Source organism: Triticum urartu, chromosome 1A (assembly GCF_056163025.1).
Source record: "Triticum urartu cultivar PI428250 chromosome 1A, HENAU_Tu73, whole genome shotgun sequence".
Lineage (NCBI taxonomy): Eukaryota > Viridiplantae > Streptophyta > Magnoliopsida > Poales > Poaceae > Triticum > Triticum urartu.
In genome coordinates, this window is record NC_141873.1 from 396,900,746 (window position 1) to 396,927,276 (window position 26,531).

Genomic DNA, 26,531 nt, shown 5'->3' on the forward strand with positions numbered 1-26,531 from the left:
GAAATAACTACTGTCTCCACACTACATATGAAGATATACAAAATCAACCCTTAAAAGTTGCAACACAATTGAAAATCGCAAGACACAGAGTGTTCTTATTCGAGCGCTGCTACACAGACGATAAATTTATGGCCGACGCCTGCACAATCCTACTTGGCAGCATCAAGAGCTAGCATGCATGCAGGAAGCGATGTTGAGGAGGACGCATCGTTCACGGATCGTGCAGACAGTGTTGTGTGTAAAGCAATTCCGTTCTTCGTCTCTGAAGTCATGGGTGCTCGGCCTCACTACAAGATATCATGTACAAAGATGACATATATTTCAAGCTCTTTTTAATTACCGTGATAAAAGCATATACCGCATAAAAAGGGAGAACATACAATTCTTTGAGTGTAAAATTCAATGGAGGGCCGTCTGGTTAAACATGTTTTTAGGGGTTTATTAAAAGAATTTACAGGGACCACTTGTCAGTTCACTGTTTGGGCCTGTTTGGAACTGCTTCGCTTCTCAAAATTCAGCTCCGCTCTTGAAAACACAAGCCAAACGGGGTAACTTCACAATATGCCGCTTCGCAAAAAAAATTTAGAATCCGGGGTCCAACTCCCTGTTTTTTGTGAAGCTCTTCGGAGGGTGCTTCAAAAAACTCTAGGAACTGAAGTTGGGGAAAAATACATCCACCACTACCACCAGTAAGTGAATACCCTTCATTTCTTCGCGCGCCAGCCAATCAAATAGATCCTTTCCACCAAATTCCCATTCTTGAAGCTGGAGTTAACTGGAAGCCAAAAATTCTCTTTAGTGGAGCCGCAACTCATGTGTGAAACTGCTTCAAAGAGAATTTGGTGGAGTAAAACTGATTTTCGTGGAGCGGAGCAGTCGCAAACATGCCCTAGATTGATGAAGAGTGCCTAATTGCATGGATGAGCCCACAACAACCCGTCAATTTTTTGACCCAGTTCAAAAAAAGTTCATGGGAAGTTTCACAAATAAATTTGAATGGACTAATTTTGTAGGCCCCCGGCGAGCGCGACGACGAAGCTCAAAATCTCATACATTATGAACACTGTTTGAATTTTTGTCTTTTGTGCTTTGTCTTTTTTGTATTCACGCCAAATTTGTATTTTTATTTATGCATAAATTGAATTTGATGTTGAACTTTCGGACACTATTCGTGAGATTGTAGACATATAACTTGTATATTTTCCTCGAAAAAGAAACTTGTATATTCTCGCAGTTGTTTTTATTTAAATAATTTTTTTTGCACGGTAGCACCCATATTGTCGTTGGAAGGAAAGTGCGGTATACCACGTTTCAGCCCACTAGGAAAATGGGCCTAAGCCCAACTCAATGCCCCACATTTCGTTCCCCCCACTTTGTGTCGAAAAGAAAAATTTCGTTCCCCCCACTAGGGTTCCTCAGTTTCCTCCTTCGCCGCGGCAAAAAATTTGGAAGGCCCCCGGCGAGCGCGACGACGGAGCTCGGTTTCCCCTCACCGGGCGAGACGACACCACATTTTGCCTCCCCACTCTCCTCCCTCCTCCTCTATGCCGCCGCCGGAGAGGGAGATGGCGCCGGCGATCGGGTCGCGGCAGCTCACGGTGCTGCGGGAGTTCCGCCCGCACGGGCTCGCCGCCGAGGAGGCCGACGGCGGGGGCCCCGAGGCGCGGCCGCTGCAGGACTACGACTACTTCCTCTTCGACCCCTCTGTCGCCGCCTCCCCCGCCCCCGCCCCTGAGGACGAGGCCGCCTCCTCCTCCGTCGCCGACGGCGACCACGAGCTCTTCATACGCGGCAACCGGTACGCCCCCCCCCCCCCCCCCCCCCCCCCACCCTCTTATCTACTCTGCGTAATCTGTTTAGGAACGTCGGGAAACCATTGTTGAACTCCACTCACTACTTTGCTACATAGTAATCTGTTTAGGTAGTCGTAGCCCCACGGCTTTGTTTTTTCATTTTCTATAATGGCCACCAAATCATTTTGTTTTTAAACTGACCGGGAGCTCCCGCATTCACCAAACAAGGTCATGGCACTGGTGTCGGTCTGTCTCAGGATTTGAGTTCCGGTTGGTGGGAGGTTAAAAAGTCTCCATACCAGCAGGCTAATTTCCTGTTCCCAACACCAAATCATTTTTTCACACTTGTTAATCAAGCACTAAGAGCTTGCGTGCACAGTGATGGATTTCTTCGAAAAGCATGGCATGAACCTTGCCTATCCTAGCAAAAGACTGCGATATGTGCTTGCATCTCCTCCATACCAAAGGGATTTCATCTGCTTGTTTCCAGTTAACTAGATGAAAACCCATCAAAAGAGCTTTCATGGAGCTCCAATTGCATTAAATGGATGCCAAACTTACTTAAAACTTGTTATACTCTAATTGGTCTTACATTTTGTATATGTTGGATTCTTTTAGCCAGTAAGACCTGTTTATGTCTCTCCTGTCTTGCAGGATTATATGGAGTACTGGTTCTCGAGTAAACAAAAGATACGCTTCTCCAAATACAGTCATAATGGTACATTGATTTTGTTGTCTTCCTTGTTTAACAAATTACAGTCTTCCTAGAATTTTTGCATATACTTCCTCTGTCCCAAATTATAAGACGTTTTTCGGAGGTAGTAGTTGTTTATTTCTTGTCCGAGTTAGAAATAACAAAGCTGAACTGGCAATGACTGACACTCAAAACCTCTGCTGGATGTGGTTCTCAATGCAATGTCCCCTCCAATGTACTTCACCCGTTTTTTTATTACCAGCATACTTATATATTCAACTTTTCTTCTGGACCTCAATTTTTTTCCAATGTTAAACTGTCTACTAAAGAAGGAGATACTCATCAATTAAGTTCTATTCCACACCACTTTTAATTAATGATGGACGATGGAAATTGAATTGTAATCATGCTGCTTACAATAGGTGCTCATTTTCACATCCTAACCTGAAATGTAGGCCTGCTGGTGTCGTATGGAGGCACTCAGTGATGCCCTTCTGTGCGTTCTTCAAGTTGATACTTTATCTATATATGATGTAACTGGTGAGACTATCTTGTTTTACTATAACGCTGAATGGCATAGCACTGAACTGTTTAATACTCTCGTGCTTATAGTATAAACATTTTGTGTTGCAGGCGAGGTTGTTAGTATTCCACTGCCATATGCTGTTTCATCAATATGGTCTCTTCCATTCGGTATTCTACTTCAGAAATCTTCTGATGGAGGCCGCATGGTATCATCCTCTAGTTCACTGCTAAATGCACGGGATTTAACTCGTCCTAACAAGGAATTTGGGTTGAACTACAATGTTGCATGCCAAGCCCAAACGCCGGAGTCGGCCAATAAATCTGATGGGACCATTATTTCTTCTCATCTCATTTTGAAACATCCACTTGAAGTGCCTCAGGTATATTTATGAACTTAGTTTTCCTTATACTTCATGTACACTTGGTGGATTGTCAAGGGATTGATTTCTCTCCCTTGAGAAAAGGGATTGGTTGCTAACTACCATTATGTGAAAAATACAAGGGTGGACATAGTTACTCATGTGATAGCATTTTAGCAGGGAATTGCTGCCTATCACATCAGGGCATGTGCAGACCGTAGAAATTTGCTACCTGATCCATAGATTATTGGCTGGATGGCTTTTCATAATTGTCATCAATAAGAGTATGATCATTTTTTTTACCGCCAATGCTTTTTCGTTACGTAATCGATCAACCACTTTCAGGCAACATATTTTGAAGAAAGGAGCAGATTAAGTATGATGAAAGATTTTGATGAAAAGACTATATGGACTAGTGATAGAATACCTCTAATGGCATCATATCATAAAGGTAGTGTTGTAGGCTTCTTGAGCTGTACTTTCCCGTCTTTTTATGGCCGGATATGCATTTATCTTTTCTTGTGCAGGAAAATTTCAGCATTCTGTTTGGCAAGTTGATGGTGCAACTTACCAGGAAGCAATGGATGATAATGCGATGTTATCAATTCCCCGTGATATTTCCCAGCATAAGTTTGCATTTCGTAAGATATGGCAGGGAAAATGCTCCCAGTCTGCTGCTAGTAAGGTTGCTCCATTCTAATTATATGTTTAAAAAATTCCATTTGTGTCATGCTTTCTATCTCTAGCACATTTTTCATCTTTGTTCTCCTTCTATTCTTTCCTGTATGCTGCTTAACCTTGCTTTGAAAAGATCTGCCTTATCAGAGCTCAGAAATTACCCATTTTTCTTAAATGCTGGTGTAATTTTCAGGCATGTTATTTTATTTATTTTCTGCGTGATTAAGCAATTGAGTTATATATATCCTTTTTGGTGCTGTTAAGAGCATTGATCTAAAAGGGGTACCTGTAGGCTGTAGTGATCATTTTGGTATATACCAAATTAGTGCACATAGCGTACCTATCTTGCAACATGATTCAACGTACCAAATCGAGAAGAAGATCTGGACATGAAGTATAATATGATTGAAAACTACAGTTCTCTTTTCTTTTTTGAATGTTTATACATCCTAGTTTTGGATTAACTAATCGTAGATGTGAATTAAGTTAGGATATTACTTAATTATTTCATCTTTATCTGCTTCCTCTAGTGTTCACTATATCCTCTATCCCCTTCCTGCCATTATACGAGCTCATATGACACAAGACTTAGTTCTGTTTCTGTTGAGCAAATATTTACTCAACTGTAGTCACGGTACAAATTTTCTCACACCGAAAAGGCTTTACTTTTTTTTGCAATTAGGCATGTCAATATTATTTATTGTGGTCACTTCTATTATGTATCGTTTGACTTTATTTTATTGCATTATATGCATTATAACTATTAAGAATTTCGTTATATTTTATCAACATCGTGTTTTTAATATAGCATGTAAATGGTTCTGCTGTATTATGTTTCTGCAATTCTTGTATAGTAATTTTAACCTTTCCTTTCTTAGTGTGTAGCTATTTATGACCACTTAGATCAGTTGGATGAATAGGCCGTCCATTTTCCTTAGTGCTTGTTGCATGCTTTATAAAATTTAGAATAAGAGACATTCAAACCTGTTTAGCTGATGGTTTATATCTGTCTCCGCAGTTTCCTTTTTCTCCTATGTTCTACTTTGTGATATTTGCAGTAGCAACATCTTTTGTTTTGTTATTACTTGAAATTGACTTCAGTTGTTCTTACCAGGTGTTCTTGGCAACTGATATTGATGGGATGCCAATAATTTGTTTTTTACTTCATGAACAAAAAACATTGCTTGCTGTAAGGATTCAAGCAGATGAGTCTAATGAAGAAGCATTTGGCGATATTAAATCACACATAAGTTGGAACATCCCTGCATTTGCTGCTGCACCAGTTGTCGTAACTCGCCCAAGGTAGATTTTAGCGCATGGTTTTGGATACTCAATCGACTAGTATTAATATTACTGATTTGTACCTTGCAGGGCACGGGTTGGACTCCTTCCCTTTACAGACATCCTAATTCTGACTCCTGAGAATGATCTACTTCTTTATGTATGTTTTTTTTTCTATATATGTAAGATCACACTGCAAGCATTGCACTTCTTTTTTTATCACATGGATATGATTATAAAGTCAACTTTCTTCTGTTTTTATCCTCCTATCCTGAATGATGCCCAGCTGGCCTTGATTTGCATGCTAGTCTCCTGGGACCACTTGCCTGGGACTATTGATGTTATTGTTTAACATTCCGTCATTCACACACTTGACCTTTGGACCTTCCGGTCTGAGGTGAATGTTGAAATTTTACTCAGTAAGCAAGAGATTATGAAAACGAACAAGCCTCGTTGCTTGGTTATCGAACATAATACCTTTTGTTGGCTTGTCTGATAAATAAAATACTTCCAGTGTAAATCTATCATGGTCATAAAGTTTAATGAAAAAGGACATTGCTAGGACTTCCACAACGTCACTCTCCCTCATGTCTCTTTTCAAGATGTAATTTTAAGCATATTTATTCTTGTTAGATTGCATTGCTTTTTCAGATCTTGTCATCAATCAGCAGTTCGTATATCAGAAGTAATTCTTACCCCTGTTATATGTGAAGTGCAGTCTGGAAAGCAGTGCCTCTGCAGCTACAGTCTTCCTACTGAATTTGGAAAGGGTGTCTTCTCAAATTATGAGCTAAATTCTGAGGTTAAAAAATTGTACTCTAGTGTGAAGATCACAAGCATAGCAGATGCTGTTGAAGGTCGTGTAAATGTAACATGCAGCAGTGGCCTGGTAGGTTGTCCATGTATCCCTCCCCTCTGTATTTGAAGTCAAAATTATTCATTTGGTTTGCCCCACACATATTTGTCTAGCACTATGCTAGTTCTCCTTTTCTTTTACTGTGCAATTAATATTATTTAGAAGCTTATCGATCCTTAGCTGTGTGTTGATTATATGTTCTGCAGAGCTTTTGGATTTCTTATGTTCCTTTATTTGTTATTTCAGCATGTATTTTCAGTTTACTTAGTAAATCATTTTGGTAATCTTGCTTCTGGTAGAAGCTTGCTAGCTTCCGCACTAGATCTTTAGGTGTGATGTGCATGATATTTAGATTTCTGTATGGTTGCGCTGTATATTATACAATGGAGAAATAGTGAAATACTGATGCTATGTATTTGGTAGTATACACGCTCCATCGCCAGTGAAGGGTGTCAGGACCCACAGGCTGAATCACATAAACCGTTCGCCAAAGCATGACATTACATCATGCTCGCCATGCCTATAGCACTGGGGGTGTCCTTAGCCCAAGATCTCGATTGCCGTTGCCATTTCATTTCTTGCGCCTACACTTAGGCATCATGCTGTATTGTCGATATGATTCAGACATAGCCAACAAACTGTAGTGCAAGCCCCATCCATGGTAGATCGTGGATGCCAAGTCCCCTGAGATGGATAGATGGATTGCTGCATATCTTGCTCCAGTTGACATGACAATGCCCACAGCTAGCCTCTGTTGATCCTTGTCAATCTGCTCGAAGTTTCTCTAGGGTGAAGACTTAGCAAGTAGCAACTGGTGGACTGGGATGGTCGAGAGAGCTGATTTCAGTAGTGCAAGGCACCATACCTTCAGGTGGGCAGCTTGTTCGCTATGCAGTCAACAAGGGCTTGCTGGAAGAGGACATCCAACATGCCGACATTGGAGCTCCTAGGTACTTGAGTTGGAAACCAACAATCTGGCGCTCAAAGAAGCGAGTGATCTCCTCTATCTTGTCAACGTCGCAATTGGTGGGTTTAGCCAGGCTCTTGTCGAAGTTAATGTGGAGGCCAGATGCATTGCCGAGGAGCTTCGAGATCCCTTAGGTGGAATGAGATTGTCACTCGAAGTGTGACAAAATAGGACCGTTTGTTGTGCACATATTACACTCATCGTGATGCCGTGTGTTGTGAGCTGTTGCAGCACGTTGGCTGTTGAAGTGTATATGTGGATTGCTTAGCCCTGTCCATTAATTTGAACTTTTGGTTACGTTGGCTGGTGCATGAAGCTTAACATGGTATCAGTGCCTAAGGTCTTGAGTTCAAGTCTTGGCTTTTGCAATTTATCTAAAAATTGTGTTTCCCCCTCTGAGTCTATTCACATGGTGACTTCCAGCGTCACACGTGAAAGGGGTGTTGAAGTGTATATGTAGATTGCCTTGCCCTTTCCATTAGTTTGGACTTTTGGTTGCATTAGCTAGTGCATGAAGCTTAGCATGGTATCAGAGCCTAAGGTCTTGAGTTCAAGTCCTGTCTTTCATAATTTATCCAAAATTTGTTGTTGCCCCCGCTGTGTCCATGTAGTCATACCTCTGAGTCATACACGTGAAAGGGGCGTTGAAGTGTATATGTGAATTGCCTAGCCCTTTCCATCAGTTATGACTTTTGGTTGCGTTGGCTAGTGCATGAAGCTTAACATGGAATCAGGACCTAAGGTCTTGAGTTTAAGTCCTGGATTTCGTAATTTATCCAAAAATTGTTGTTGCCCCCTCTGTGTCCATGTATAGGCCTTTTAAGCCATACCTCCGAGTCTATTTAGGTGTTGACTTCCCGCGTCACACATGAGATGGGGTGTTGAAGTGTATATGTGGATTGCCTAGCCCTTTCCATTAGTTTGGACTTTTGGTTGCGTTGGCTAGTGCATGAAGCTTAACATCTGGAACTCATTAACCCACAGGCCGAGCAAGTCGCGACACCTTTCATGGTGTCAATGGCAAATATACATTACAAGCTGGCTGATGCTTAGAGTTTCCCAAGCTGTTGTTCCTTGTGGGGAGAAACTGCATGGTGGAGAAGCCTCTTGCGGCTTTGGCCCATACATGAGTGTTCCATGGTGCCTGGATGGAGGGCAGGGTCGCGGCCAGTTATGGGCGGATGGACATGGACCCAATGGGTAGTTTGGTGCGCTGGGCACCCAACTGTGTTCTTGTACCCAGCCGTGTGGTGGTCCTCAGAGCTGGAGCTGTCACTTTCAGCCGCCTGAGCGTCATGTTGCCAGTCTTTCCTCTGCACAGTGGTCGGCAGCTACAATCCTTGCGCTTTGGCACCTGCAAATCATCATCATCTACATCTTTCGACAGAGGTTGTAGGAATGTGGTGGACCCAAAGCCAAAGCCAAGTCACACGGTTGCCGGCAAGCAATGTTCGCCTGCTGTGGCAGGAGGTTACAGGCCGGGGGGGGGGGGGGTGCTTGATTGGCGGCTGGGTTGGGGGAGTAGCTCCCTGTCAATGGTGCCTTCATACTTAATCGTTTATTATAATAATTAGGATTGCAGTTCTGACCCTTTAGAGACTTTTAAGCCTACTGTCAGGGTACTCATATTTCCAGCATAAGCTGTGTCTCGCGTGGCAAATTTCTTCTAGTCTACCAGATATTTTGATTTCCAGTTTGCATTTTTGTTTTTTCTGCAGTTCATCAGCTGCTATGTGAACTGCTACAATAATATCAGTTAAGTTACTCCAACATACAAAGGGATAGCTAAAACTTAATACATGTGTTTCGATTAATTGTGATGTTCCTCACTGTTGTTTCTGATTTTGTATGGCTTTGTTATTACTATTCAGTTGATCTTATGGTTTATTTTACGTATTTTCTTTCTGCAGATGCTCAGATGTTCATTACGCAAATATCCTACATCTTCTTTGGTTAGTGACTGCATAACTGCTATGGCAGAGGGCCTGCAGATGTGCTTTTACAGTCATTTTGTTTCTCTTCTCTGGGGTGATAATGATCCTGCTTGCCTGTGTTCGAGCTCTCATGTGGATTCAGAGTGGGAATCTTTTAGCTATGAAATATCAAAAGCTTGCGCAAAATATGAACGAATTTTGCCAACTAAATCATCCACATCGTCTAGTACTGCTTGGGACTTTTTGATCGACAGCAAATACCATGCTCAGTACTGCAAAAGATCTCCAATCTCGGGCACATCATTTTTGCCCATGTCATATGGTACTAGCAGCATAGGCTTTCATTCCTTCCTCCAAGATGAACATAGTTCAGATGCGGCATTCTATATTTGGCTTATGAGAGAAACTTTAGACACATTGCATGCCCTATATGAGAACCTGAAGCTGAATGTATTGCGGAAACAGTAAGTCCTGTTTATCCTTTTTCTTTTCTTAAACGGGCTATTAATATTACCTATCTAAATGTCAACCATGTTGATGCTTGTTTTGGTGTACATATCTATTGAGACTGTAAATGTTTAGGCATATCTTTTGTTCCATGCATAATGTATTTCATTCTTATAGTCTGACAAATCAAATTCATATAGAGTACAATTATGGTTCTTTATGTTCCTTATTCTCCCTGAAGCTAATAATTTAGTCAATACAATTAGGAGGAAAAAAGAAAAATCTTCATGTGTAGACTCCTAGATATATGGTATTAGTAGTTTATAGTATGTTGACCTGTGCGAGTTGATTCTGTAACAACAGTAATCCATGGTAGTTATTTCTGAAGTGCCCAGTTTCATATGTCAATTACTATGTAAATGAGATCAAACCATCTCTGTGAGTCTGTTCTAGCCGCAGTTACAATTGTATAAACCTCTTTCCAAATATTCTCAAAACTTAGCTACTCTCTAGTGGTAATTTTCTTAGGTTTCTGGGCACTGGTGATGCTAATTTCCTTAGATTACTGTGTTGAGATTCGGTGTGATCTTGAATGACTTGAGACTTCTTTGCATATATGTCAGTGCTGTGTTGTTATAATGTACTCCCTCTGTAAACTAATATAAGAGCGTTTAGATTACTACTTTAGTGATCTAAACATTCTTATATTAGTTTACGGAGGGAGTATATTGCAGTACTCTCTACGACTCTTTTAACTTATGTTGGGTTTGTGGTTTGTCTTTGCAGGGATCTAGGATGTCTTGCCTCCTTGTTATGTAGGGTTGCTTCATCCCTGGGCGAAAGCAGCTATGTAGATTATTATTGCAGGGACTTTCCCCACAATTTGGTGGACTTCCATTCCCTAGCTTCTGCTACTGCTTTGAAAACTCCACCGTGTCTGTTTCGTTGGTTTGAAAACTGTCTGAATCATGGTTGTCATTTGTCGAATTTGGATGACATTCCTGCTCTAATGTGCAAACAGAAAGGCTCTGCTGTGAGCTGGGGTAGGAAAGTGGTTTCGTTTTATAGTTTGTTACTGGGAGCAGAAAGGCAAGGGAGTAATCTCTCATCTGGTGTATACTGTGAAGTTGCCAATGGTTCAGCGAGAAATACCGAGGAACTTGCTGTTCTGGCTATGGTTGCTGAAAAGTTTGGGCGTCAGCAATTGGACTTGCTACCGATTGGTGTATCTCTTGTTCTCCGCCATGTGTGTATGCTATCTTTGCCATTTGTTATATGCTGCTATGGGGTTTCTTTTAATATGCGGTTTCATGTTACAGGCACTGGACAAATGCCGTGAGTCTCCTCCAGATGACTGGCCTGCACCTGCTTATGTTCTTGTGGGCAGGGAAGATCTAGCTACAGCAAAGATGGGTTCAGCAAGGAAAGAAACTGGGTTTGGGAACAACGATAAGTTGACATCAATTTCAGTCCCATATATGCTGCATTTGCAACCTGTAACTATACCAACTGCATCTGACGTCCCTACATCAGAGGTTTTGAATTCTGAGGATACTGATGCTGTCTATAGATCCGTTGAGGATGGCATGGAACACATCTTCACCTCAACAACACAACTACGATACGGTCGTGACCTGCGTTTAAATGAGGTTTGTTCAGTTTTTCTGTACCAGGAGTTTGTTCTTACTATCGAGCAAATTATTTGTTTCATCATGTATTAAAATTCTAGTGTTTTTACATGTTAGCCCACCTACAGTTATTAAGATCAGATTTTACGAACTCAGTTTCACATGGTCCATTTTTGGTTTGTGACGTTGAACACATTAGAAGATATGCACGTGCAAAAATTTAATCTTATGTGCAACATATGCAAAATACATGTCCACTGTACAAAAGGATAAGAAGTTGACTTATATGTCAAACAATGTTTATGATTTTTTTGTCTTCTTTCCCTACAGTGCAGTATGATCATATTTTTGCGCACTTGGTTGCAGATGCACAGTATACATGTTCTACACTGATGAATCTTTTGCATTTTTGTTAAATGCACAAATGTTCTGCACAGATTAGAATATGTGTTCATGCAGAAATTTGTGCACAAGGATGATCATATGTGCAATGTATAAAAAAGGAGAAAAGATGACTTATATATTACTACAAAAGAGGAATACAGTCTTTTGTCTTTTTGTACAGTTAGTACAATGTGATCTTTATTTTATTTTGCACTTAACATGTTCTACATTGGGTACATCTGAACCTGAACTGAACATGGATCTGCTCATCTTTAGGGTTTTCCTTACTGAACTAAAGTTAATAAAAGGCTGGTTGAACCTGTTAAAAAGGTGTGCAACATAAAAGCAGTCAGAGTTTTTATATCTGTTGTTCGGACTTACTTAACACTTGGCATGGACTGTATCAGATCTGACTGTTAAAATGTTGGGTAATTGCGAATAATATTTTTTAAATAGCCAGTATCCACCATAACTTTTTGATCCACAGGTGATTTTCGTGTCAATGATATGTCTGTTGCTTTACATTTTGTTCTATGGTTTATATATTTTCACAACAAGAACATTACCTGGCTTGTCTAAGATGCCTGCTTCAATCTTTGGCAGTGCCTTTTATATACTCATACTTCCTTTTCTTATTCTGTCATATTGTTTCTACTAGGTTAGACGTCTCTTATGCTCAGCAAGACCAGTGGCCATACAAACATCCACTAACCCTACTGCCTCCGATCAGGACCTACAACAGGTATTCTCTTTCTTGCTGTTTGCTCATGAGTCATGATTAGATAGCACACTTTTAGCCCATTGTATTCGACTAAATTAGGCTATCATAAAATCAGGATCAGATGTAGAATGTGGGCTGTGACAGTTACTCTTTTGAATAATCTTAGTATTATTGTATATGGCGCTTTTTTTTTTGGGGGGGGGGGGGGGGGGGGGAGGACCAACATCAAATTGCATCCTCTGATCTAGCGAATGGCTTCAGGATGCTATGGATCTACCTTCCAGTATACGTATTAGCTACATGAATAATGTATTATCATATTGAACTATTGTTCACCTAACGACAACTGCTCCACAGCTCAACTTCGAATGTTCTGAATTGTGCTCCGATTGCTGCTGCAGCTTTCTTCCATTACCTTGATACTTCCCTATGTACACCTTTCTTTCCTTTATCACATTGTTTCATTGTTTTTAAGTACTGTATATCACAAGAGAAAAACACAAAATCAGCCTTTTTTATCAGGGTATATGCGTGCCTTTCTGGATATCACTGGTTATAAATGTCCTTGTTGCAATGTTCTTTCCTGTATTTCAGCAACAACTATGGAATTTTGCACAAAGGACAACAGCTTTACCATTTGGACGTGGTGCTTTTACTTTGGCTACAACTTACACTTTGTTGACAGAGGTATGAGTTCATACCAGTGTGTCATTATATCTAGGATTGTTGGTACTTGTATTTTATTCAACATTTTAGCACTCCTGGTACTCACGTTGTCCTCCTGTTATGGTACCATTTGCTTTCCCTGCAGGCTCTAGTTTTTCCAAAGATTATTTTGGCTGGTCGGTTGCCTGCACAGCAGAACGCAACAGTAATATCTTCGTTTCTTTTGCAATTTCAGTTTGTTTTGTTTGTTGTTGTAGATTTTGCTAACTGCAGTGTTGATCTCACTTCATAGCATCATACTGTGCACCATCCTATAAATAAATTCAATGCCGCTGTTAATGCCACCTACTATTAATACTGTGCTATAGTCTATAATCAACTTGTTTTGTTCCTTGAAAAGTATTGTGTTAGAGAAAGAGAAGAAATGATCACTTCTTTCTGATTCCATTAGAGCATGTTAATAGTGTAGCCAACAGCTGGCTATATGGAGTTGTCACGTCACCTATAGCCAACCTAATAGCCAACATGTATAGTAGCTAGTTAGTAAGAAATACTACTTTATTAATGCATGGCCCACCTTACACTCACAATGTTTCTTGAAGCGTGTGCTGCAGCTGGCTGTTAATCTACAACCCGCTTCCCTTTGCTCTCCTCTTCTCTCTCATCCAACTCAGCAAAAATATAATACTTTAATCCTTACAGCCTGCTTACATCACCTTATTGTACTTGCTCTTAGCTACTGAATATATATACAGTAGTAAATGACTTTTTGGGCCAACCCTGGACTAGATGGTACAAACGTGCCAAGTTTATTATATATACGTAATACACTTCACAGTTTGAAGAGATCTAATACTTCTACCTCACCTCGTTTCATCATCAAATTTGGAATATGGATATATATGTGTGGAATGATGAATTGTAAGTCCTACTACAGTTGGGACAAGTCACACAACTTTCTACAACATTGCTTTATCTAGCTTCCTAATTCTCACTTGTGTTTGTTCTATGTTTTACTACTTTATGTAGGTTAATCTTGACCTAAGCACCAGAAGTGTCTCAGAATTCGGTTCTTGGGCTGAGTTTCATAATGGTGTAGCTGCTGGCCTGAGGCTTGCTCCTTTTCAGGTAAACTAGCACACACAGAGTGATTATCCAGCTGTAGCAAAAACTGCAAATTTTCTTCCTATTTGAAAAAAAATACTGCACACTTTTTGCAGACTCGATCAAATATTTTTTGCTTCTTTGTTGTGTTTTCTATAGTTATGATTCAACCTTATTCTCTTGTGTTTTTCAGGAGAAAATGCTGAGAACCTGGATACAATACAATAGACCTTCTGAACCAAATTTTACTCATGCTGGTCTGCTTCTAGCATTCGGTCTGCATGAGCATCTACGAGTTTTAACAATGACTGATGCTTATCGATATCTCTCCCAGGTTTTACAGCCCATCAAGAAGATAATTAGCTTGACTCATTCTTCTTCTTTGATTGTCCAGTTCATAAGATAATTATATCTACTTATTTTTGTGTTAATGTATCCATTCCCCCCTTGAAACATGTCATACTACTTGGCACCTTCATTTTCTTGATCAGTTGTTGTTTTGAGGAAGCACTTCTATTCTTGACGTGTTAGGAGAAAACTGGTCTATGATATTATTTTCTGCCAAATTGCAAGTCTTCGTTTTTTAGGAGTATGGCATAATTTTATCTAATATCTCATTGCAGGAGCATGATATAACTACACTTGGTTTGTTACTTGGTTTGGCAACATCTCATAGGGGAACAATGCACCCTGCAATTTCGAAGGTACTAGATGCCACTTTATTGGGACTTATTATGTGCTTCTTATCTGGGTTGATGTGGGGAATTTGATGTTCATTTCTCCATCAAGAATGTGCTTGTTTGCTTGTTTGGTGTGTAGTTAGAAGGATGTTGACGGGGACACACCTAGGGACAATTTAGGCCTAGTTCTGCTCAGCTTCTAGGGGGGCTTTTGGGTGAAAAAGAGCCGAAGCCCAAAAGATCACTATTTGGACCAGTTTCTCAGGCCACCCAAGCCCACCAATTCCTTCACATTGGAAATGAGCCACCCTTATCCCTGTTGAAAATAAGCCCATCAATTCCTTCATTCGGTTGGTGAATTCCAATGTGAAGGGATTGTGCTTGGCTGGCCTGAGAAACTGGTCCAAATCGAGTTCATGTGGGCTTCGGTTCCTTTTCACCATAAGCCCCCTAGAAGCTGAAAAGAACTGGGCATGGCCACCACAGCAAAGGATAGGGGAAGGAGCTCATAGCTTGGTCCTGTTGCTTTCTAAGTTATTTCGGTTGTATCGTGTTTACTTCGTTGTCAAAGTTCAGATCTGACCTGCTATTGTTACTGTATAGTCATTTGAATTCTGGGATAATCTGATATGCTGCCGTATCGTTAACTCGAAATGATTTACATTGATATGGTTTATGGTAACTTTTCAGATGCTCTACTTCCATGTTCCCTCTCGCCATCCATCTTCTACACCAGAGTTGGAACTACCAACACTTCTGCAGGTAACACTGATCGATAATGCCTTCTTGTTATTCAACTTCTAGTTTAAGAATTATGTGTTAAAATGTTTGGTGAATATGTATGCTGATTATAACATATCTTCAGAAATTGTGTACAAGTTTGGTTGTTTATACATTATAATGAGTTTAACAGTATGGACTATAACTAGTATGGACAGACAATTTTTGTTAGTCTGGTCTTGTCGTGGTTTTGTTGCATAGAGATTCATGATAATAACTTTACTCAGTCTTTGTTGTGGTAATCCTTTTGTATTGGGCCATTTTCTAAAATGCGCTACTTGAGCTAACTTTACATGACTGCTAGCATGTGATATTACATATCCATTTGTCCTTATACTCGCACCATTTTCTATTGATCCAGTCAGCAGCAGTAATGGGAATTGGACTTCTATATGAAGGTTCAGCACATGCATTAACCATGAAGATACTTCTGGTAATTTGTCCGCATGTCCTATTAAGTACAGATTCTTTTTTTGTGTCGAGTTTCTTTTACTGTTACAAGGTCTTATATTGCCTGCGCCAATGAGTTTCCTGCAGGGTGAGATTGGCCGAAGGAGTGGTGGTGATAATGTGCTAGAAAGGGAAGGGTATGCTGTTGCTGCAGGCTCTGCATTAGGATTTGTTGCCTTAGGTGAACTGCATTTTATGACAAAAATACATGTTGTGTACCTTGAACTGGCATCCTGGCAGAAATAACAGTTTTTTCTCTCCCAAGGCCGTGGAAGTGATGCATTTGGATTCATGGACACTTTTCTGGATCGGCTTTTTGAGTACATTGGCAGTAAAGAAGTATACCATGTAAGATTTTGTTGTAGCTCTGTACTCTTCTATATTTGGTGTTTCAAGAGCCCTTTAAAGTGCTTCTTTCTTGATGTGTCTTACTCCACAGTGATTGATGATTAATTTGTTTATGTGCATGCTCTTGTTCACAGCACATAATTGACACATGTTAATAGCTGCAAATATTTGACTTTTAAGTTTGTGATATCAGATGTTCACACATATAGGATGAAATGAGAAAGCAGGTACAAAATGGCACCTTCTGATAACCAATCAAAGTGGGTATAAGTAAACACCTTTTCACTACCAAGCCATGGCTGAATTGATTTGCTAGACCCAGTTTTCAATTGCGTCGTACAGTTGTACTGACTCAGCAAGTTCCTTCTCAAACTTGTGTTGGCAAGAGTCTAGTTTTCATGCTGTTTTGAGCAAGGGAAAAGCAAATGTACATGCAAGGGTGGGTGCTTAAGTTTAGGGTTTAGGTACTTGCATTTTGAAATATTCTAAAAAATGCGTCATGTGAAAACTTGTGGAGCTGCAAACTTCGTGCAAAAATATGATCAAAATTCATGTAGAAAGAAGACTGGTTGCAGTCACACTGTTCAAAAAGTAAGTTGAACCTTTTTTGCAATTTTCTGTGCAAGGTATATGTAGGTGCTCATATTGTAACATGATGCACATCTATGAACTTTTTAAGTTTTTTGAAGATGCACAGAGGGTAAACCGTAAACTCAAGCGCCCACGCATGTACCAAATTTAATCTCACAAAGTGAAAGGCAAAAATATTATTGTTTAGGAGTATTTGGCAGAATACTGGTACATTTAGATATCAAGTTCTTTATATAAACTACCCAGTTTGGTGATGGAAGTGGCATTGGACGCTCCAGTAGGTCTTGACTATATGGAGCCACTAAAATCTGGTCAAACCCTGTCACGTGTGGCTGTAGATCCCATTACTATTGTTTCTCCGTTATCTTTACCCTTCTTTATCACCTTGTCCAACATGCACAGAATTGTTCTTCTATACCTTTTATGGTACTAGCTTCAAACTGAAGGAAGTTGTCTGCTTATTTATTAATTAATTTAATTTAGTGTCTCTTTGGCCTAACTGAAAGCTACTTCTAAAAGATACTAGTGCCATATTTGTTAGTCAAGTTTTTTTGCTTGATCTGCGTCTTTTTTCACTTCGTAAAACACTTAAATTTGGCTGATGAATTACATATACTTATAATTGTTAATATTCCCAGGAAAAATTCCTAAATGCAACAATAGCCGCTGATGATCAAAGCGGAAACACTGGACAGGTCATCTTCTATTCATTGTGTTATGGACACATTCCATCGGTTATACCTGAACTGTGCATTCATTTGTACTGTTATGTTCTCGTTTGTACAGATGATGGATGGATCACAGATAAATGTTGATGTTACTGCACCTGGAGCAATAATTGCTCTAGCCCTAATATTTCTGAAGGTTTGTTTCGTAGTCATTTGGGTCCCTTAATCCCTTTTCACTTCCACAGAAACTTTTTGCATTATCTACCAACAACCTACTTGGTTTGTATTGCCATGTTCATATTTTACAGGCAGAGTCAGAAGAAATTGCTGCTAGACTCAGTATTCCCGATACTCACTTCGATTTGCAATACGTGAGACCTGATTTTGTTATGCTTCGCATTATAGCCCGGAATTTAATATTGTGGAGCAGGTAATGTTACTAATTCAATCTGAAGGCTTGATATGATTTTATGATAAATGTTAACATACTTGCAGTAAATGGTAGCACAAGCTAAATAATGATGTGGTTTTGCAGAATACAACCTACTATAGATTGGATTGGATCTCAAATTCCTGAAACTATTAAAGTTGGTGTTTTCAGTATGAGTGAAGAGGCTATTGATTGTGATGAGTTTGATGCTGAAGCCCTTTTTCAAGCTTACGTTAATATTGTGACAGGAGCATGCATTGCAATTGGTGGGTAACCAGTGTTTGTTTTTGAATCCCTCTTTTTACCATATCCTGCTAATATTACTGTATTGATGGCTAGTTGGTTACAGTGACCTGCTTGTGCAGTAATAGCCTTGCTAGCTGGTGGTCATTGTGCCATGACTGCTTGTGTTCGAGCACATCCTGTTGGTTCAGAATGCCATTTGCTTAGCTGAATGATTGCTTGTGTTCGAGCACATCCTTATGTGTTGATTATAGGTCCTTCATACCCTATCCCTGCTAATATTACTGTACTGGTAGTTACAATGACTTGCTAGTCCAGTAATGCCTTGGGATGAGCCCAGGACTGCTGGTTGACCATGACCAACATATCCTATTGGTTTAGAATGCCATTTGCTTAGGCTCAGTTTGGGGTTGCTGAATTGTGTCGTGTCCTGATTATTTTATAATTTGCTGTAGAAAGTTAGCCATAGAAGTAGGCAAAAGGGGGTGAAATAAACACTAAAGTTGGCAAAAGGTGGTTGGGCAAATGGTATTATCCACCGCAATGCCAAATGCAGCCTTAGTTGAATTGTTCCGTATATGTTGATTACAGGCTCAATAAACCTTCCTAGTTAATGTCTTCACTATTTCTGATTGCACTACATGACTCTTCTTTCATCCCAAATGATAAGTGCCACAAGTGTGGCACGAAGCATTCCGGCCCTGACGTTTTTTACAACTAAAGTTGCCATCCTCGCGTCACTAAACTTTCCATAGAAAATGTTCAGAGTTGCCATATGTTCGTGTCACACGTGTGGCACTTATCAGGGTCCCTTTTCATTTGGTTCAATGCATTCTGTACAAAACCCTAAATACTACCCCGAAGCTGTCCATACTATTTCTGATTGCACTACATGACTATCTTCCTAGTTAACGTCTCCACTATTTGTGATTGCACTACATGAGTAAGTCATCGTCTGCTCCTGTTTTCCCAGTGTGTTTTTTGGCCAGTGCTCCTGATGTTTCTGCTTTTCTGGCCACTGCCATACTGTCGTCGCTTGACATGATGACTCATGTGTCTGCATCCTCGCTGCCGTGGCTAGGATTTGCTCCTCCTCAACCTAGCCCAGAAGCTCTGATGGCTGCTGACTCAGAGTTCCTGTCTTATTTAGAGTCTTGGTTATGTGCCTCATGTAGTCTATATATTGGCTCTTTCACCCTTGCTGCATTATATCAAATAACACAATGATTTCATTTATAATGTATTTAAATTCACTGAAGTTGCCTGTGCATGGCTGGTTTCGTGATGTTGTTTAACCATCCGAACACCACAGTAAATATCCATATGCCTTAGCAGACTTTAGTTGTCAATGGATCCAGGTCTGAAGTATGCAGGCAGCAGAAACGGTGATGCACAAGAACTACTCTACTCATACACTGTTCATTTTCTCAATGAGGTACATATATGCCTATTCAATCTTAATTCTCATATGGTATTCTGGTAGTATAATTAATCTTTTCTTACGTAGATTAAACACGTATCTGTTCAAACTCCAAGTATATTGCCAAAGGGATTGCTGCAATATGTCGATCGTGGAACTCTTGAGCTCTGCTTGCATCTTATTGCTCTCTCTCTATCTGTGGTAAGTGACAACTCATGTGTTGTGATTCTGTGTAGAAATGGTACATCCTCATAGTTGTTGTCTCATGCACTTTTTATGAAGGATTACAATTGGTGATTTGCATTTCTCCTTTTATAAGGTAATGGCAGGGTCTGGACAGTTACAAACTTTTCGCTTGCTGCGCTATCTTAGGGGAAGAAGTTCTGCAGAAGGACAAGTGAATTATGGACTGCAGATGGCCGTGAGTATTGTTACTAGTTGTCATGAACTATATTTTCTTTGAAGTGCTGGCCGGAAGACCACGAGTTGACATGTTACTTTATTACGTATTTGACAAGTCTAAAGGGGCAACCTGCTGGCCTTTGCCTAGTTCGCTGGAAGTGGCATGGGCCAGGATTCACTCTGGTTCTGGGATCCTAAATTTCACTCTTGACTCTAAAGTAGTGAATTTTGGTTGCGTTTCATGTCAAAAAGATAACTTGCTGATGGTACATTCATATGAGAAATGTGCTGAATACTGCTACCTGTTAAAACTGTACACTAAAGAAAATGATGCATAATGATTTGGAAAACAAATGTCCAAATTTAATGTCGTAATTTTGTTATCTTTTCGGAAGACAAAAATTTCATTTGATTGTGTTGATTCTGGAGGTTTTTGGTAGAGGTTACCACAGCTGATTGGATAATGCTCAAGTTTGCAAACTACATGGATATATCATATGGTTAGCGTATTATCATTTTTAACAAACAAATAAGAAATTCTGCTTATCACCGAGAAATTTCATGTCCATTTTCATATGATAATAGCTTGGTTTCTGAGGACATCGGTAAATCCATCAGATGATTTACTTGGTTTTTCTGGGATGTAGGTAAGCTTGGCTATAGGGTTCTTATTCCTTGGGGGTGGCACACATTCATTTTCAACTTCAAACAGTGCAATTGCTGCGCTGTTGATCACACTTTACCCACGTTTGCCTACTGGACCAAATGACAATCGCTGCCATCTCCAGGTATTTTCTCTTTTACTTTCTGAGTTCTGGGCTTGTCGCGGTATGGTTTCTTCTCTTGTGGCAAACAAGTTAAAGTTCTTTTTATGGCGCTGTATAGGCCTTCAGACACCTGTATGTTATAGCTACAGAGCCTCGACGGGTTCAAACAGTAGATGTTGATACAGGACTTCCGGTGTATTGCCCACTTGAAGTGACAGTCGCTGAAACAGAGTATTATGATGAGACTAATTACTGCGACGTGACACCGTGTCTTCTGCCAGAACGCTCAGTGGTATGTATCTTTGAATCCAATAATAAATTTTCTTGGACTGATATGCTGCATAAGAAATATCTTTCACACAAGCAAAAATATGTTTAACATACCACATGTTGTAATATGTAATAACTAATAAGTTGGAGCCAACCTACTGGTCTGTCAAGCAACTAAATGCATGTGAGGCAATCGTAAATAACATTCTATTCCTGGTATAGCTAGGCAGTAGATAATTGTTACTTCACACTGTCTTAGTACTTTCGAGACGATTATTACTGTTCATAGGTAAAAGTGCTTCAATACTTGGATGGTCACTCCTGCCCTCTTTCTGGTCCTATGAGCGTAGGTACCATATGTACACCGCAAGCTGCACTTCATTCTGCCCAATCTTCCAACTAAAGTAGTGTATCATGGTTAGATTTATTCTTCCTTCTCTGAGTAGTTTCGTAGGATAAAAAGTTAAACCAGATCTCGTAGTGAGAACTTAACTAGTAGTTAGGCAGCAATTTATTTTTAGTCTTTTTCTTCAAAATATTAATCTTGACCATTTGATAAATTGTGATACTTTGCCGAGAGCATCTTCCCCCAACTCATGATCCCCTTGTTTGCATGTCACATTGATGTAATAGTGGTTCCCACTCCATATGTAGTGATGCCCGAATTCGCTGCTCTTCATTGCACTCATTTGCTGTCAATATGTCCAGTAAAAAAGGAGCTATAAATGCTAGTAATAGTGCGAATACCTCAAATATTGGGTGCACATCCCTGCTATGTTGTAAACCTGCTTGGATCTGCACACATGAGAAAGGACATTTTATTGTCACACAGACTTCCATAATCAGCTTTGGATTATTTGGGAGATACAGACACAGCTTATTAAAATTGTGGGTTCTACTGTTTAACAGAACCCCTTTTAGTTTTTTCTTCATTAGGAACACAATCGATATGATCATGAATTGCAGTCTAAATGGCTAATTATGTTGCAGCTGAAGAACGTCCGAGTTTGTGGGCCTCGATATTGGCCTCAGCTGATAAAAATTACACCGGAAGGTACAAACTTGTTCTGAATAATTCACAGTTTTGAGAAAATATCTGTATGATATTTTTATTTCATGCCACTTAAATAGACAAGCCATGGTGGAGATCTGGAGACAAGACTGATCCTGATCCATTCAATGGCGGAGTTCTATATATAAAACGAAAAGTTGGATCGTGCTCCTACTCAGATGATCCAATTGGATGCCAATCTTTACTTTCACGGGCAATGCATGAGGTTAATGTTTTGTTACACTTTTGACATGTTTCAGGTCAAGTATATATTGCCATGTAATTCGATTGATTTTCAGGTTTGTGATACTCCATCAACAAGCTGCAGTACTCAACTAAACCATGCAAGTCATAGTTCATTTAGAGTTGATCAGCTAGTAAGCACATTCTCTGCCAATCCAAGCTTGATAGCTTTTGCAAAACTCTGTTGCGAATCATGGAAGGACAGGCAAGTGCTATATTCTGTAGATGTTTTTCTTGTTTATTTATACATGCAGTGAATAACACATAGCTTGTTCTGTATACATTCAACTTGGCCGGTTTGTCTTTGTTCTATTTTGTAATGTAACTTCCCTTTGCAGATCTAATGGCAATTTTCAAGATTTTTGCTCTCAAGTGCTGTATGAATGTATGAGCAAAGATAGGCCATCAATTTTACAGGTTTCTTACAGTAACATGTCTCCAGTTTTGTTGACTCTTTTTATGCTTTATCGTCTCCTGTGTATTTAGTCATTATTATATTTCATTTTCAGGTCTATATCAGTTTTTACACAATAGTTGAGTCGATGTGGGAGCATCTGAAGATCGGGCAATTTCCTTTCTACGACTCTCTTTTCCCTTCCAGCTTGAAGGTTTGTACTTGGTGTTCTGTATATGACTTGTTCCTCTTTGTTACCAGGTTAGGCTGGTTATTTTTGGGGTTCTGAAAACTGTTCCAAGATAATGTCCAGCCACCGTAAGAGAAACTGGCTTTACATGTTCTGTTATGTTCTTTCTTTTTTTTACAATGGTGGGGGTGGTGGTAGGCCATCAGTGTGAGGTTGCCTTTGCTACAAGCAGACAAATTGCAACCACAACACTAGCCATACCCCTAAGCACTAGGCTCTGCCGTTAGTGACGCCTGGAGGCCGTATGCTCTTGCTGTGTCTCTCTCTGTTGAAGATGGCAGTGTTTCGCTGCTTTCAGAGCATCGAGGATACACCCTTCAGTGACGCCGGGGTTGGGTCAACGGCTGGTCTCGAACTGTTAAGTGGTCATGCCGTTGATTGGATCCAAGAAAGCACCTCACGCCATGGTTGCTCGTGAGAAGGGACAGTACACCAGAAGATGTCCTGTGGTTTTGATGGTTTGGTTGCAAAGGACACATGCGGAGGCATGCTGCAGAATGTTTGGCCTTTCAACATCTGTCCTGGCAATGCCAGCCATATGAAAAAACTTCACATAGAGTGGTTGCCCAGGTTTTCTGCATCAATTTCCAGGAGGCGGACCAAATTGCCCCCTGGAGTATTGACCGACTGCTTTATTTCCAGACTAGCGTGTCAGGCACTGCCTGGATGACCAGTTAATTTCCATCTTCGTGGCATGTGAGACAAAGACATATTCCTCCTTTTCATCGTAATTGCACATGTCAATATGTTATAGATCCCTGTGTAGGCCAGAATTGCCACGAGCTTGCTGGCTAGGATTTGTAAACTTGGTCCCTCTTGGTTTGTGGCACCGTACTGGTAACTGGCGAATTTACCAGATGCTATAGTTATTAGTTTCGCATCATCGTTATTTCCGGTCTCTGCTGATTGCCTGTACCTATTACTCGGAATTTTCTGGTAACAGTATATCATGTTTTTCCTTTCGAATACGCAGGTTGCCTTGGCCTACAGCGGGGCACTAGTTGATGGCAGAATTTCAAGTGGAGGCATAATACAGGCCACGTTCTTGGAATCCCTCGTAAAGCGTGTGGATAACATCTTTGCGGAATTGCCGAACCTCAAGGCCAACTTTGTCCGTTACTTGGGCACAGGCAAATGGCCGGATACTCAGAGCGACGCGGTGCTCCTCTCTTGGTATCTCCAGTGGTACAGCATCCCACCTCCCCATGTTGTGGCATCCGCAGTTGAAAAGATAAAGCGCAGAGCTCCCACAGGCGTGTCCATGCTCCCACTGCTTCGTCTCCTGCTGCCAACCACACATCTTGTGGGGTTGATGGAGATTGAGAAGGTTCAGATGATGCCCATGAGGTCCTAGAACGTAGCACTGGAAATGCAAAGGAATACCAAGGCCTGCGTTGATTGGAAGGTTGCTCTAATGTTGTTATTCGATGTACTGCATGTAATTTTGGAAAGCCTTTGGCGGTAGAGGAAAAAACATAAGGAATTGTTCTAATTTTGTACCCCCCCCCCCCCCCCCCCCCCTCCCCACCCAGCATTTGTCATTCGATAGGTGTAATATTTCAAACACAAAGAAAACCTTGGTCTTCAGAGAAAAAGAAAAGCAGTGTTTTGATCGAGAGTCCTATTCTGCTCCTGAGCTCAAATGCTCGTTTATAAACATTAAAATCGAAAAAAGTAAACAAATTCAAAAAATTCTGAAACTTTTTTGTGGTAAAGTCTGACAAATGTTGTTTGCTTGCAAAAATTCAGTACAAAATGATATTCGTGGAAGGTGTTAAAAAAACAAAATCAGCACCCCAGAATGTTTTCAAAACTAGCATTTTTGGAACATAGATTTTGTCTTCTACTTTCATGAATGTCATTTCGTGTTGACATTTTGCAAGCATATATAATATTTGTCATAGTTTATCACAAAAAATTCAGATTTTTTGATTTTTTACTATTTTTTATTTTACTCTACATAAAGGAGCATTTGAGTTTGGGAGTAGATACTTCATGTTGTGTTTTGGTTCACTATATTCCGATGGAAAACTTGTGCGCTGGCCTCTACCAGTGAGGTCAAATTGTGCGGTTCTCTCACCGGGGGCTCTCGTCTTGATCTTTTCCATTTCCTGCGCTTTTAATTTGTTCTCAATGATTTCACATTTTTGTTTGTTTGACTTTCTGGTTCCCCAAGTTTTTGTGTTGTGATTCTACTGTTGTTTTTGTCTGTGGGTGGCGTCTCACCTGGCACGACCGTTGGACTGCTACCGTCCATCTTGGTGTGTGCGTTGTCTGGTGCTCTCTATCAGCGAAAATGGCAAATGGAAATTCAAAATTTTATGTTTCCAATTTTTGGATAAAAAACAACACATACCTAGAGACATGATGTACATGTGTGTACATTTTTTGGACGAAAAATGTTCAAATGAGGGCTACACACATGAAAATAAAAATCTGTAGCTTTTTAGCACATGCACTATTCATCTTCAAAGTCCATTATTTTTATTTTGTTTGCAAAGTTCACATTTAAGGTATTTCATCATGAAATTTTACACATACACGTCACATCGTTGTATACTTGTATTTTTCTTCTTTAGTTTTTCTAAATCGAGAAGTTTGAATTTGGAGTTTTTCAAGGTTTTTGGCCTTTATGGAGCCCGGCCTCCAAAACGCCCTACTGTATCTGGGTCTAAGAAAAAAAATTGAGCAACTGCCAAGAGCGCTGACTTTTCATTAAAGGGGGAAATATTTATTAGGTGGCATGTTTTAAGAGGGGGCATGCCAGAAACCCCAAGGATCACAATGAAAACCATATCCTAACCACTCATGAATTTGGATAATTCTCATCCGGAAGGCCAGATCACGCTGCCTAATCTCCTCGAAGGTCAAATTGGCCACCTCGATGTATGTCAATCTCGTGTTGTTGAAGATGCCCCGGTTCACCTCTTTTCAGTCATTCCACATTATATAAACTAGACGATTCCCCGGAACCTCTGCATACGAACTTTTGTAAAAAAATATTTTGCCATGGAAAATTAACTAAAGCTCGCAATGTACATATTCCAATGAACTTTTCGTGAGTTAAAATCTAAGTATCTCTTTAAGATATGGACTCCACTATCATCTGAGGAATAATATTATGTATTCATCAGAATGCTACAGTGATGGGAGCCGAGCAAAAAATATGTTGACCAACTATGAGAAAACATAACCAAAATTGTGTATTTAGTCTTTCCAAGTGAAGCAACTTCATTCATTCTTCTACAGTTTTATATCTGGTTAGTGGAAGACATGGAAGTCATACATAGTTCATAGATGAACATGATGTTAGCTCATCATCTTATACTTCAAGAGGAGACGTGACATAAAGGAAGAAAAAAAAAAGGACAGTTGCAATAATTAGTCCAGCTTAGCTGGCGACCTAAATGGGAAGATCTAAATGTCAATGCAATATGCATCTGCTCTTTCGCCGGTATTGTGTTTCAATTCAAGCTGGTATTCCTTCTTTGCCTTGATCTAACTTCA

The 26,531-nt window shown here is 40.1% G+C and overlaps 1 protein-coding gene across 1 annotated transcript; it reads left to right on the forward strand.

Annotated features, from left to right (window-relative positions):
- The first annotated feature begins 1,390 nt into the window (after window positions 1–1,390).
- EMB2771 (E3 ubiquitin ligase) lies at window positions 1,391–24,642 on the forward strand. The gene is made up of 37 exons (XM_087522602.1): window positions 1,391–1,798; window positions 2,448–2,511; window positions 2,943–3,027; window positions 3,121–3,392; window positions 3,717–3,822; window positions 3,899–4,056; window positions 5,164–5,351; window positions 5,421–5,490; window positions 6,049–6,219; window positions 9,064–9,551; window positions 10,321–10,780; window positions 10,854–11,183; window positions 12,205–12,288; window positions 12,862–12,954; window positions 13,079–13,138; window positions 13,963–14,061; window positions 14,231–14,371; window positions 14,661–14,741; window positions 15,408–15,479; window positions 15,859–15,930; window positions 16,035–16,128; window positions 16,213–16,295; window positions 17,525–17,581; window positions 17,673–17,750; window positions 17,863–17,984; window positions 18,090–18,250; window positions 19,586–19,662; window positions 19,735–19,848; window positions 19,967–20,068; window positions 20,697–20,837; window positions 20,935–21,108; window positions 22,077–22,140; window positions 22,218–22,363; window positions 22,437–22,585; window positions 22,719–22,797; window positions 22,890–22,988; window positions 23,998–24,642. Exons 1-37 carry the CDS (start codon window positions 1,545–1,547, stop codon window positions 24,376–24,378), a joined length of 5,469 nt encoding a protein of 1,822 aa, XP_087378728.1. The 5' UTR covers window positions 1,391–1,544; the 3' UTR covers window positions 24,379–24,642.
- The last annotated feature ends 1,889 nt before the right edge of the window (window positions 24,643–26,531 follow it).

Excerpts from the sequence above, each read along its gene's own strand:
- EMB2771 (XM_087522602.1), top strand. The coding sequence starts at position 1,545 with ATGCCGCCGCCGGAGAGGGAGATGGCGCCGGCGATCGGGTCGCGGCAG. Across the intron at positions 20,069-20,696 it reads ATTATGGACTGCAGATGGCC|GTAAGCTTGGCTATAGGGTT; the intron begins GTGAGTATTGTT and ends TCTGGGATGTAG. Across the intron at positions 22,586-22,718 it reads TGCGAATCATGGAAGGACAG|ATCTAATGGCAATTTTCAAG; the intron begins GCAAGTGCTATA and ends TTCCCTTTGCAG.